The sequence below is a fragment of the Phocoena phocoena genome, chromosome 2 (genome assembly GCF_963924675.1).
Source record: "Phocoena phocoena chromosome 2, mPhoPho1.1, whole genome shotgun sequence".
Lineage (NCBI taxonomy): Eukaryota > Metazoa > Chordata > Mammalia > Artiodactyla > Phocoenidae > Phocoena > Phocoena phocoena.
This window is the reverse complement of record NC_089220.1, coordinates 61,076,005-61,090,684: the sequence shown is the minus strand read 5'-3', so window position 1 is coordinate 61,090,684 and position 14,680 is coordinate 61,076,005. Positions and strand designations below refer to the sequence as shown.

General features: G+C 34.6%; 1 protein-coding gene across 1 annotated transcript in view; it reads left to right on the top strand.

Moving 5' to 3' along the window:
• The window catches only part of MIPOL1 (mirror-image polydactyly 1), a 231,189-nt gene that overhangs the window by 121,776 nt on the left and 94,733 nt on the right, over positions 1–14,680 (top strand). Inside the window, exon 8 of the mRNA XM_065871589.1 lies at positions 10,291–10,385. Within this exon, the coding sequence (XP_065727661.1) occupies positions 10,291–10,385 (95 nt within the window). The remainder of the gene's footprint in view (positions 1–10,290; positions 10,386–14,680) is intronic.

Genomic DNA, 14,680 nt, shown 5'->3' with positions numbered 1-14,680 from the left:
CCATAAATTATTATCTGGAAAATGTGAATTCACAGCAAAGGTCAATCAAGCACATGAGAAAGAAAACCATTATAAATGGTAGTCAACAGACACAACAACCTCAAAAAGAGAACACACAAACACAATAAAGTCATCTGTAGAATATAGAATAGCTATGTACGAAATGCTTCAATGAATATTTAAATAAATAGATTGTGAATCTCAACTATGTGAATAAACCACAGTGTTTTCTAGGAAACACCAGGCAAATCTGAAAAAGAATCACATACAATTTTCAAAAAAAGAAAAAAACATGAAAATAACACATTTTCAGACAACTAAAAATTGAGTTAGTCATTTTCAGCTTTGTATTAAAGAAACTTTCTTTAAATAGAAGGAACATGATTCCATAAGGCAGGGGTCCCCAACCCCTGGGCCATGGACTGGTACCAGTCCACAGCCTGTTAGGAACCAGGCCGCACAGCAGGAGGTGAGCAGTGGGTGAGCAAGCGAAGCTTCATCTGCCGCGCCCCATCACTCGCATTACCGCTTGAACCATTCCCCCCACCCCCCAGTCCTTGGAAAAATTGTCTTCCACGAAACCAGTCCCTGGTGCCAAAAAGTTTGAGGACGGCTGCCATAAGGAACCTTCCAACCAGGAAGGAATGAAACACAAAAAAAGTGACAAGTATAGATGCACATTGACTCAAGAAAATAATATTAATAATGTCCTTTGGAGTTCAAACCTAAATAAGATGAATTATAATACATTTAAAGAACAGTAACAAATAAATTGGGAGGAAAGTAAATAGAGTTAAAGGATTTTAGGTCCTCCCATTGTCCAGGAGTATTAATATTAGATTTATGATAAGTCAACTTGAGTCTTGTAATTTCTGGGATAACTGTTAAAAGAATGTGAAGGAAGTATTATGTTCAAATAAAGAAGAGGAAATATGATAATAAAAGAACCCAAAATATAACAAGAAAAGGTAATTTTAAAACAAAAATGTAACAGAACTAGCAGGACAAATAGAAAGCACAAAATAAGAATGTATACTTAAGCCCAAATCTAGAGGTAATTACATTAAATATAAAATGATCAAATGTCCCAGTTAAAAGACAAAGATTTTTAGACTGGAAAAAAATACAGGCAAACCTCATTTTATTGCACCTTGCTTTATTGCGCTTCACAGATACTGAGTTTTTTACAAATTGGAAGTTTGTGGCAACACTTTGTCAAGCAAGTCTATCAGCACCATTTTTCCAATAGCATTTGTTCACTGTGTGTCACATTTTAATAATTCTCACTATTTCAGACTTTTTCATTATATTTGTTATGGTTATCTGTGATCAGGGATCTCTGATGTTACTATTGCAAAAGGATTACAACTCACTGAAGGCTCAGATGATGGTTAGCATTTTTTAGCAATAAAGTATTTTCCAATTAAGGTATGCACATTTTTTTAGACATAATGCTATTGCACACTTAATAGACTACAGTATAGTATAAACATAACATTCATATGCACTGGGAAACCAGAAAATTCATGTCACTTTGTTTATTGCAATATTCACTTTATTGTGGTGGTCTGGAACTGAACTCGCAATATCTCTGAGGTCTGCCTTTATGCTGTTTACAGTAGTCACGTCTAAACCTAGGCATGTAAAGAAGATTGACGTTAACAGGATATAAAAAAGATACGCCATGCAAACACAAATAAAACGAATGCTGTTGAAACTCTATTAATATCAGGGAAAATAGAATTTAAAGCTGCAAGGTTTTTAAATTCATTTATTTTGCTTTATATACAATAGGTGAAATCATGGCTCACTGACAAGATGGTTTCCTGTCACAATGCAGTGTTACCATACAAGCACATGGTTGCCATACGACCACTATTAACTCCTTTTTTTCCTTCCTATCATTATGTGCCCTGGCAAACCTGTTCTAGAACAGTGTGAATTTCAGGTATTTTGTTTCATCACCCCCAGAAACATGTTCATCTAGACAAATCAAACATTTCCTTTCTTCATTTCTCCATGTATCATTAACCAAAAGCTTATAAAGACCAACAGATATTCAGCAGGCTCTATGTAAAACTGTAGTCTCTGGCACTCTAGATACATAGTCGGCAGACTATGGCCTCTGGACCAGCTGCCTGTTTTTATAAATAAAGTTTTTTTGGAATATAGCCATGCTTGTTCATTTACATATTGTCTATGGCTGCTTTCACTTTACAACAGTAATTGAGTAGTTACAGCAGAATCTTTATGGCTCACAAGTCTAAAGTATTTACTATGATCATAGTCCTTAACAACCATGCTTTAGATGACCACATGGCTTGAACTTACACTTTAAGCCCAATTCCTTCTCACCTTACTGACCTGTTACTTGATACAATTCCTTACTGACATAAAGTTATTTCCACAATAATTTCACATCAAAGTTTCAGTCGTGTCTATTGTACAGCTTATATATTTGTTCACTTTGATATGGCTATACAGTATGGTAAGTTATCTCATTTTATCATTGTATAATCATCCTGAGACATGATGATTATCACCCCCATTTTATCAAAGAGAAAATTGAGGTTCAGTGGCTCTAACCTGTTCAATTATTCATAGAATAATTCAAAGAACTAATTGCTGGAAGTCAAACCCAAGTTTGTTCTTAATCACTGTGCTGTGCTCTCTTTCTTGCATACTTCTCTCTACCCTCCTTTTCTCTGTTTCATGGTTTCTGCTCACTGCTCAGAGGCCATTGTCTGCCTATGAATGTTTTTATTTCTGCTTGCATTTCTTTGCTCTCTCACGTCAGATGATAGATCACTAGACAGTGCATATATGACTGCTTTTAAGTCTAGAACCTGATCATCCTTGGTCTGAGAGACATGACATGAGGACAAAACCTAACAACCTCTGAGGAATAACCTTTGAAGAGCAATACACTCTAGTAATATACTGTGGTGGACAATCCCAGTCTTCCTGTGAAGGGGAAATGTAATTGAAATCAGTAATTTGTATCTTTCTGATATAGTAGCTTCTAATTTCTTTAGATATCCTTTTGCAGTGTTTCTTTACTAGGTTCTTAACATGCTTCTGAGGTTCAAAAGTCAAATACTAGAATGGCTATAATCATATTGTTTGAGCAATTGTGTAATTAGACATATTGTTTGAAAACATCTAATAAGGTATCTTACAGATGCGTTTAATAATGTAGCACAGTCTATATACTTGTGGTTACTCTGTAAAACACTTCTATCAAAGCAATTAACACACATGTTAATTGCATGTTAATAATAAGCAATATTTTCCAGATAGTTGTATTCTAGTTCCAACTTTCCTTCTAACCAGCTATGAAACCTTGAACAATTTCCAAATGTTTCCCTAAACGTGTTATATTAGCAACAATTTGCTAACCTAAAAAAAGTAGGGGACTGTATTACCTCTGAGATCCTTTTCAGGTCTAACATTATTTGATTCTGTGATTTAATTTGTGCTGTATGTTTCTTTATTTAGCAGATATCACACATAAGATCAGATGCCTATGGACTTATATATACTACCAAATGTAAAATACATAGCTAGTGGGAAGCAGTTGCGTAGCACCGGGAGATCAGCTGGGTGCTTTGTGACCACTTAGAGGGGTGGGATAGGGAGGGGTGGGAGGGAGACGCAAGAGGGAGGAGATAACGGGGATATATGTATATGTATAGCTGATTCATTTTGTTATAAAGCAGAAACTAACACACCATTGTAAAGCAATTATACTCCGATAAAGATGTTAAAAAAAAAAAAAGATCAAATGCCTCTGTTCTCTGATAAAAACAGATTTCTGTTAATGGTCTTGCAGGTTCCAAAGGAAGGCTTAACTGTATCAGACTATTACTATTAAAAACACATTCAAAAACAAACATAGCAAGATGTTAAAGTAAGATAAAAGTGGTTTCTCCACAATATCCATAACGAATAGTGTTCAGTGATGTGAATAGTGTAGTCTTTTCTTTGTCATTCCACATTACTAGGTAAAATTCTAAGGAAATGATGTAGTTCATTTCTAATCCAGTAGTAGTATGAATGGTTGTCCTATTTAGATGGCATTGCTAAAGATATAGTTTAGGAATAATGAGATACTTAATTATAAGGTTAACCTAACATTAGTTAACCAACATTTTTTTTCAGTCATTTAAGGTAAATAATTTCTGGAGAAGTGATAATATACAGCATAGTAACAATACTGAATCATATATTTGAAAGTTACTATGACAGTAAATCTTAAAACTTTTCATCACAAGAAAAAAAATTTGTAATCATGTGAGGTGACGGATGTTATCTAAACTTATTGTAGTATTTATTTTGCAGTATGTATATACACCAAATCATTACGTTGTACACCTAAAATTAATACAATGTTGTATGTCAATTTTATCTTAAAAAAACTGGAAATAAAAAAAGAGAAAAGGTACAACACACACACATACACACACACATCCCAGAATGCTGTATATTGAAGTATAAGGGAGAAATATGTATTTTGGACCAAATAAGCTTGAATATGTATTTGAGTTCTGTCAGTCACTAGCTCTGTTATATTTACAAGTTGCTTAGTGTTCATGAACCTCAGTTTTATCACCTGCAAAATAGGGATACTAGGAGCTGCCTCATAGATTGATTGTGAGGATAGACTATAGTAATGGATTTCAAGTACTTGGTACAATGTCCAACCCATAGAAGGCATTCAACAAATGGCATTGCTATTGTATTGATAGTTAACCACAAATGGTTTTTGTTTTGTTTTGTTTTTTATAAATTTATTTATTTATTTTTGGCTGCGTTGGGTCTTCATTGCTGCACGCGGGCTTTCTCTAGTTGTGGCAAGCGGGGGCTTCTCATTGCGGTGGCTTCTTTATTGTGGAGCACAGGCTTTAGGCACATGGGCTTCAGTAGTTGTGGCACACGGCAGGCTCAGTAGTTGTGGCTCATGGGCTCTAGAGCGCAGGCTCAGTAGTTGTGGCGCGTGGGCTTAGTTGCTCCACGGCATGTGGGATCTTCCCGGACCAGGGCTTGAACCCATGTCCCCTGCATTGGCAGGCAGATTCTTAACCACTGCACCACCACAGAAGCCCTTGTTTTGTTTTTTATTGAAGTATAGTTGATTTGCAATGTTGTGTTAATTTCTGCTGTACAGCAAAATGATTCAGTTATACATATGTATATATACATTCTTTTTTATATTCTTTTCCATTATGATTTATCACAGGACTTTGAAAAAAGTTCCCTGTGCTATACAGTAAGACCTTGTTATTTATCCATTGTATATATAATAGTTTGCATCTGCTCACCCCAAACTCCCACTCCATCCCTCCGCCACCCACCTCCCCCTTGGCAACCACAAGTCTGTTCTCTTATGTCTGTGAGTCTGTTTCTGTTTCACAGATAAGTTCATTTGTGTCATATTTTAGATTCCACATGTAAATGATATCATATGGTATTTGTCTTTCTCTTCCTTCCTGAGTTACTTCACTTAGTATGATAAGCTCTAGTTCCATCCATGATGCTAAAATGGCATTATTTCATTCTTTTTTATGACTGAGTAGTATTCCATTGTATATATGTATCTTCTTTACCCATTCATCTGTCAGTGGACATTTAGGTTGTTTCCATGTCTTGGCTATTGTGAATAGTGCTACCATGAACATAGGAGTGCATGTATCTTTTTGAATTATAGTTTTGTCTGGGTATATGCCCAGGAGTGTAATTACTGGATCATATGGCAACTCTATTTTTAGTTTTTAGAGGAACTTCGTATTGTTGTCCGTCGTGGCTGTACCAACGTACATTCCCACCAACAGTCTAGGAGGATTCCCTTTTTTCCACACCCTCTCCAGCATTTGTTATTTGTAGACTTTTTAATGATGGCCATTCTGACTGTTGTGAGGTGGTATCTCATTGTAGTTTTGATTTGCATTTCCCTAATAATTAGCGATGTTGAGCATCTTTTCATGTGCCTGTTGGCCATCTGTATGTCTTCTTTGGAGAAATGCATATTTAGTTTTTCTGCCCATTTTTCGACTGGATTGTTCTTTTTTGTTCCTGAGTTGTATGAACTGTTTGTATATTTTGGAAATTAATCCCTTGTCGGTTGCATCATTTGCAAATATTTTCTCCCATTCCGTAGGTTGTCTTTTCATTTTGTTTATGGTTCCCCTTGCTGAAGCACAGATGTTTTTAAGTTTTATCAATTTAGGCAGTACATTTGGCAGTTTCTTTATAATGTATATAACTTAATAGAGTATATAACTTTTAAAGTATATAAGCACACACACTTATCATGGGACCCAGCAATTCCAGTCCTTGGTGTTTATGTAAGTAAGAGAAATGAAAGCCTATTTCCACAAAATGATCAATATGCAGATGTTTATAGCAGCTTTATTAAAACTGCCAAAAGGTGGAAACAATCCAAATATTCATCAACTGGTGAATGAATATACACATTGTTGTACATCCATGCAATGGAATATTGCTCAGTGATATAAAGGAATGAACTACGGATACATGTAATAATATGAATGAATGTTAAAAGCATTAAGTAAAAGAAGCCAAATTCAAAAGGCTGCCTACTATATGATATTTATATGACGTTCTAGAAAACAGAAACCTATAGGGGTGAAAATCACATCAGTGGTTGCCAGGGGCTGCATGTAAAGGAAGGACATTGACTGCAGTGTTGCATGAAGGAACACTTTGGGGTAGTGAAAATATTCTGTATCTTGACTGTGATTGTTATTATATGACTCTATACATTTTTCAAAATTTACACAACTGTACATCAAAAATGGGTGAATTTTTACTGTCTAAATTATAACTCAATAAGCCTGCCTAAAAAAATTCATCCATGTGTATACTTACATATGTGATGCATGTTTTGCTTCAATAAAATTTTTGCCTAAAAATTCAAGTTTAAAAAGTGCTGTACTTCTGTGAAATGTTTATCGTACAGTTGTCCATACAGTCGTCCCTCGTTATCCGGAGGGCATTGGTTCTAGGACCCCACAGATACCAAAATCTGCAGATGTTTAGGTCCCTTAGTCAGCCATCAAGTAACTGTGGATGTGGAACCCACAGATACAGAGGGCTAATGGTATATAGAAATTCTGACTCACTGTAGGCTTTGCTCAAAAATATGTTTTTAAGTATGTTTATCCAAAATTTCAAGGTAGAATATAAATATAAAGATTCCAAATAGTAAATAAAAAGGGGAATATAGATATTTTAATCCAGTATAAGTAGAGGGAAAAAGGAACAAAGGAATAGGATGCCAAATATGAAAAACATGTAAAAATAAGTCCAAATATATCTGTAATCCCAATGTACTGCACATGTTCACAACGTGTGAAGGTAACTATAATCAGAATAGATACACGTATTAATACAAATAAGAGTCAAAAGCATAATACTGTCCAAAAAAGCAATTGTCTGCGAATGCGTACAGTATCATTTATATAAAGTTTAGAAACGTGTAAACAATCAGATATATTATCTGTAAGTACATAACTACATAGTAAATGTATAAAATATTCTTGAAAATGATGAACCCAAAATCATGGAAGTGTTTCACTTTGGGGGTTGGAGGGAAGTAAGGGAATGTAGCTAGTGAGTGCAACACATGGGTTGGGGTGGAGGATTTCTTTTTTAATAGGAAGCAAAATAACAAAAATTCTTTTAAATTTAAAACAAGGTTTTTAACAGTGTGTAAAGAGTACCATCAATATTGTAAGTAGATGTATTTAGTTGCAAATATACATATATGCTTGTATGTGTATAGGCTATTTCTGGAAGGATATACAACAAACAGGTAACTGGAAATTTCAGAAGGAGATTTGTAGTACTGAAGATTGGGGGTGGGAGATTTACAAGTAATTACCAGAAATAAGGGAAATATGATGACAGAGAAACAGGAAAAGTATGTTGTTTGCTAATTTTTTGTTTTTGAGATGAAATATATTTTTGACTTGTAATGTGATAGAATTATATGATATTAATAATGGAAGTAGGAAATGCAGTAGACATAAGTAGCACATTTAAGTTAGTTAAATTTTCTTACATTGCATATACCATAAATCCAACTCAAACTAGCCTAGGCCAAAAAAAAAAAAAAAAAAGATTTATGTACCCAGGAAGTCCAAGAAATGGATCTAGATCTGTCTGGTATACCAGGATCCAGGATACAAATGACCTCAAGATTCAGTTTTCTTCTGGGCCTAGCAAGATGTACTACTCTGTTTGAACGATCTAGATCAGATATAACTGAGATAGTGGGGAAGGAAGTTCATCCTAGCCACCAAGACTGAGCAGGATCACTGTGGCAAAGTTGACCAGGTAAGCGTATATCTGATAAAGTAGCGGAAGGAGCTTGTAATGCCAGAAAGTTTATAATAACTTTGAACATAGTCACCAGGGCCTAGATATAAGATTAGGCATTTGGAATTAATAAATTAAGTGGATTGCTATGAAGCAACACCAAATCTTCGTAGCCAACTAAATACAGGAAGAGAAGTGAAATATTCATTATTACCAAAGCACGGGAATTTACGGTTCTCATGATCTCATTTTCATTGCAGAAATTTCTTAGGCAGAATCTTCGTTATGACCTTTTCCTGCTAGAACAGTGTTGGTTTTGTTTCTTGGTTTGGGTTTTTGGGGGATTTTAGGTTTGCTTTTTGCAGAAGTACCAGGTACAAAATCTTCAAAATAATCATCTAAGGTATTTAACATTGTCACATATTTATTTAGCAAATTCTCAATTACCTGTCAAATATTTGATATTTCTTAAATTACATGCAACAGGGTGTCTGATGTTTTGTAAGTTGAATGTGATATATCCTTTTTTGGGCAGTTCTTTTTGATTTGTTATTAGTCACATTGGGCATCTGGTCTTCCAAGTTACCATTTCAATCACATATTATAGTATACTGAAAACTGGCAAAGCTGTTAATTATTGGCATCAAGAACCAGCTTTACATGCTTTTTTAATAATTTTTGAGAATGTTTCATCTATAATTCTGGAATGTGACATGTTGAAGCAAACATACAAACATCTTAAATTTAATTAAAAAGTAACTCTTTGTTAGAATTTGCTAGCCCAGATAGAGAACTAATTAATTAATTTAGTGCCTAATTTTATATACAAAGATCTAAACTGCTGCATGCTTTTATAATTCTGCATTATTAAAATAGAAAAGTGGCATTGTCTAATGTTCATTTATATTACACTCATTAATTTTCCTATGATCAGATTTCACAATTTGTCTTGTGACTTCGTTCTTATGCAAGAAAATAATTTCAGTGAAGTCATATGATTTCAGCAAAATTAGTGAATTTCTGCCCCCAACTTTTGATTACTTTTTAATTATGACAATTAGTGTAGTTTGTGAGGTATGTGATACCAGTTTGCTTTGTGTTATCTATCAAACACCATTTAAAGTGAAAGATAGCCTTTTCATGGAAATTAAACTTTGAATGAACAAAACTGAAATCTGACTTACCAGTACCATATTTTAAAAGTTGGGTTGATAACTCTTTTTGACTATGCCTGAAATTCAGTGGGAATGATGGTTGGAAGGTAGCAGTTCTTTTAAAATTACTGGTTTGAACCCTACTGAAAAACTGATTAAGACTCTTTAAAATTGGAATATTATAGGCAGAGATGAACAATAACATCCCTTGAATAAAATATTTCTAACATTCAAGATTGCTGCCATTCTCCCTTTAGAGATTTTTTTTTTTTTTCTGCAGAAAAGGAATTGAAGAGGTTAAATCATATCTGTAAGAATCAGGTTGTAGTCTTGTGTATTTTTTTTCATGTTAAATATCAAAGATGGCTTAACATATTTAGAATTTTCTGAGTTTCTATTAATAAAGTTAAAAGAAAATCTAGCAATCAGGCAGTGGAGCCACATAAAATTTATATGTGAAACACCCACTGCGCTTATCTCTAGATAATGCTCTGAACCCACGTTCCACTTTCTGAATTCCGTGTATAAAGTTAAACATTGCAGAAAGGCATATATCTGATGATACAGATGAATAAGGTTGAAGTTTAGTAATGAGCAAAGTTGGTAAATTTAATATGTTCATGTCTTTAGTATTTCTGTTATTAATATAATTGGATTATTTTGTGGGAAATTATGAACCACTACTAAAAATATGATAGGTTTTAAACTCCCAGAAATTAAAGACTTCTATTCATACTATAGCACTGTATTTTAATGTACCAAACTAATATTAAGTTTCTTAAAATATTAATTGCAGGCAAAGTTGTTAGCTATGCAACAAGCCAGAGAAACTGCAGTTCAACAATACAAAAAACTGGAAGAAGAAATCCAGACACTTCGAGTTTACTACAGGTAAAATTCTTTTTATCCTAGGCATAAATAAATGTTAGTTTGGGAAATGTTTCTACCTAATTTTATAGTGGTGAATGAGGAAATACCTCAATGAAAGTAAACATCATTCACTTAAGACATTTTTGTAGTTTCAAAATGATTCAGGCCTGAAATATTAATTATTGTACCTTTTTTCCTTCCTGTATTTGGTAAAGTATAAGTTTAGACTCCCATTATAAAATGGGAATTATAAAATTTACATAACTCTTAGCTAGTTGTCTAAATGGAAGCTGCTTAGCCCTTGAGCAATTTGCTCATCTAAATGGCACCTCTAAAGTGATGGCATACATTTTTTAAATAGTACATGAAAAGCAGTTAATAATAGCCTTTCACCTATCATAGTATGAGAAGTTTCTAAAGGAAGGCCACTAAAGGATTTTTAAGACTTATTTAATTTATGCTCCAAGAATAGTTGTGAAATTAATTCAGTAGGTCACACTGGCATTTTTTAATGAAAAGAAATAGAATAGAAAATGTCAGAGTGCAGAAAGGGTAAATATTGTTTTGTGATATTTTTGTTTCAGTTTTGTGTTGTGTGAGAGAGAAATAAGATTGTGTCTTGGGCTATATTTAAAATATATATTCTCACAGTGGATCATAGTTTAAAAAAAAAAAAAGGTATGAAAAGTGATGTACAATGCCCTGCATATTTTTTTTTTTTTTAAACATCTTTATTGGGGTATAATTGCTTTACAATGGTGTGTTAGTTTCTGCTTTACAACAAAGTGAATCAGCTATACATATACATATGTTCCCATATGTCTTCCCTCTTGCGTCTCCCTCCCTCCCACTCTCCCCATCCCACCCTTCCAGGCTGTCACAAAGCACCGAGCTAATATCCCTGTGCCTTGCGGCTGCTTCCCCCCCCTGCATATTTTTTAATACTCACAAAGATTTTAAAAACCTCATCTGAAACGTAAGAATTCACTAACTGGGGCTGTAGGTTATTGAAAGATTTTTTTAAAATTTAGTCCCCATCTTAAAATATAAGTGCATAAAATGTAATTAAATCAAAATCAGTTTTACTGAAGTAAAATACATGTGCCATTATTAATACATTATTAATATATTAATAATTAAATAACTAGATCTAACAGCAAGTCTATTAAAAAACTGTAATTTCAAAGTAGTAATGACTGTAAATGGTATTTTGAGGATAACTGCAAACACTGAAATGTGACATGAAAATACCAGTGGTTTCTATGGCATAAACTCTCAAGAGCCACTAATAATACTAGTATAGTTTGTTGCCTATGTTCATCATTGTAGGAAATACTGTATTTACATGAGAGTGAAAAATAAAGATGAAAATTTTTTCCCACCCTCATGTGAAGAACCCATGTTTTGGAGCAATGTTATTGACATATACAGTAATTGGTTATTGTTATGGGTTGAATTGTGTCCTTCAAAAAAATATATTGAAGTCTTAACCCCTAGTACCTCAGAATGTGATCTTATTTGGAAATAGGGTCTTTACAGAGCTAATCAAGTTAAAATGAGGTCATTAGCATGGGCTTTAACCCAGCATGACTGAAGTTTTTATAGAAAGTAGATATTTGGACACAGAGCCACAAGCATAGAGGGAAGACTATATGAAGACCCAGGGCAAAGACAGCCTTGTGGCTGGAGTGATGCATCTACAAGCACATGAATACCAAGGATTGTCAGCAAATACCAAAAGCTAGAAGAGGCATGGAAGGATTCTCCCTTACAGCTGTCAAAGAGAACACAACCCAGCAGAAACCTTTATTTTGGACTTGTAGCCTCCAGAACTGTGAGACAATAAATTTCTGTTGTTTTTGTTTTCTTTTTTTTTTTTTTGCGGTACACGGGCCTCTCACTGCTGTGGCCTCTCCCATTGTGGAGCACAGGCTCCGGACGCACAGGCTCAGCAGCCATGGCTCACGGGCCCAGCCACTCCGTGGCACGTGGGATCTTCCCGGACTGGGGCACGAACCCGTGTCCCCTGCATCGGCAGGTGGACTCTCAACCACTGCGCCACCAGGGAAGCCCAACTTCTGTTGTTTTAAGCCCCCTAGTTTGGGTACTTTGTCACAGCAGCCCTGGGAAACTAATACGGTTATCAAATACCAAGGATGTTTGTTGGATGACTGCCTGTGGGGAATCATTTGCTTGCAGTTAGAATCAGTAGGCACGTAGGCAAGCAGAACTCTGATAGTTGAAGACGTCCCGTCCTTTTTTTTTTTTTAAGAGGCTAAATGTAACAGTCTTTCATCTGTATTTTACACCAGTGAATTCTCAACTGTAACTGCATTAGAATCACTTGAGGAGCCTCTAAAAATCCTGATCCTCATCCCATCCCAGGCCAATTACTTCAGAATCTCTTGGGATAAGACAGCTATCAGTGTGTTTCAAGCTCCTTAGAAATTCCCATGTGCAGCCAAGTTTGAAGGCTGCCATTTTACACTCAGACTTCAGTTAGCTGCATTAAATTAGGGTTGCTTCTTGGTAGAATAATAGAAGCATTTATTAAACTCTTTATTAAGACTTATGAATAATGTGTGATTTGTGCCCAGACCTTGGATATTGCAGTATGGTATGTAGTAGTTTCACCCCATTGATAGGGAGAGTTTTTATGGAAAACTCTCCTGCCATCCTTGTGAGATAGGACAGCAGGTGCTCTGTTGTTAAAGTGACAGCGTCTGAGAATGCTGAGAGCAATGTGATAACCTTGCAAAAATTGACATTACTTACTGAAAAACAAACCTTGATACTCGTTCTTGATACTCCTTCTCTTTGCTGAATTGCGGAAGATTATTGAAAGATTTTTGAAAATTATGAAGCTTAAACAGTTATCTTTCAAAGACTTTTTTTAATCTACATGAATCTAACAGAGCTAAATAACCGCTTCTAAATAGAGTTAACTGTTATTGGCTCAAAGATAAGCTTCACAAGGACCCCTCTCACTGCTACTTTTTTTTTAAAAAATCTGCTAATGATGTCGTTAAGCTACAGGGATTTGCAGTTGACAGCCCTCCCTTGCGTGACCTTATATAAATGAACCTCTCCAAGACCATTTTTTTTTTGTAAAATGAGAATTATAGTACGTATCTTACAGAGTTATTTTAAGTATGTACAGTATTTGGCTTGTTGTTAGTGCTCAACTAATGTTAAGAGAAACTTATTTTTACAACAAGAAGTCAGTGAGGTAAGAGTAGAATCAAAAACTGTGATATCACTGAAGCCAAGAATGGAGGTTTTTTTTTTTAAAAGTCAGATGTTTCTGAATGGTTAAGTAAGATGAGGGCAAAAAGTATCCATTTTGTTTGAAATTAGGTGGTCATTAGTGACCTCTACAAGAGTAGTTTTAATAGAGTATTAAGTATAGAAGCCAGTTTTTTGTAAGTTCACGAGTGATTTGAGGGAAAGAAGCATAGAAATTTGGACTACAAAGTGATCCTTGAATAAACTTGAATAAGAAAGATGTTAATGATAGTTGAGAAGAAAGGAATGTGGGTTAAGGATTTTGATTTTTGATTTTGAAAAATGGCAGACACTTGAGCATGTTCATGGCACATAGGAAGGAGCCAACAGAGAGAACAGAATTCCCCCAAATTTAGAAAGAGATGGAACTGAGAATCTGCAGAAGGGTTTGCCTTGAACAGGAAGATGGTCACCTTGTGCTTATAGACAGGAGCGAAGGAGATAAGAATAGCTGTGAATGTTAATAAATTTAAGCTCACAATTAATAGTTCCTTTTTTTTAAGGTATAGAGAACATACTGTGAGGATATACAGAAATTTATTTTAAATGGAACAGGAGTAAGAACCCTGGGATGTAGAATCCTAGGAAGGAAGAGGCAATTACCCAAAACAACAAAGCTTAAGTTTCCTGGAATCTCAGATTCTGCTTTAAGTGAAAGTAAACAATATTTCTTAACACATCTGAATAGATGGTGATTACAAATCCATACGTGAAACACAACAAATTCATAGAGATATTGCCATTTTTTCTTCAAAGTTTCCTCTGTTATAGAGGACAAGAGAAAAGTTCCATATTTATTGTGATGAAAACCAAGACTAATTCTGTAATTTTCATGTGTGTTTGCATGTTTGTATGTATGTCATCATAGATAATGGATTTTTTAAATAAAGTTTAAGAAAAATACACTTTCAGTTATGCAAATCAGTTTTACATGCAAATATATATACATACATGTATTTTGTCATGTCAAAGAAAGTTATTCATCAATGATTAAGAAAAAATACACTGAGAAAAATCTAGGAATAGGACAG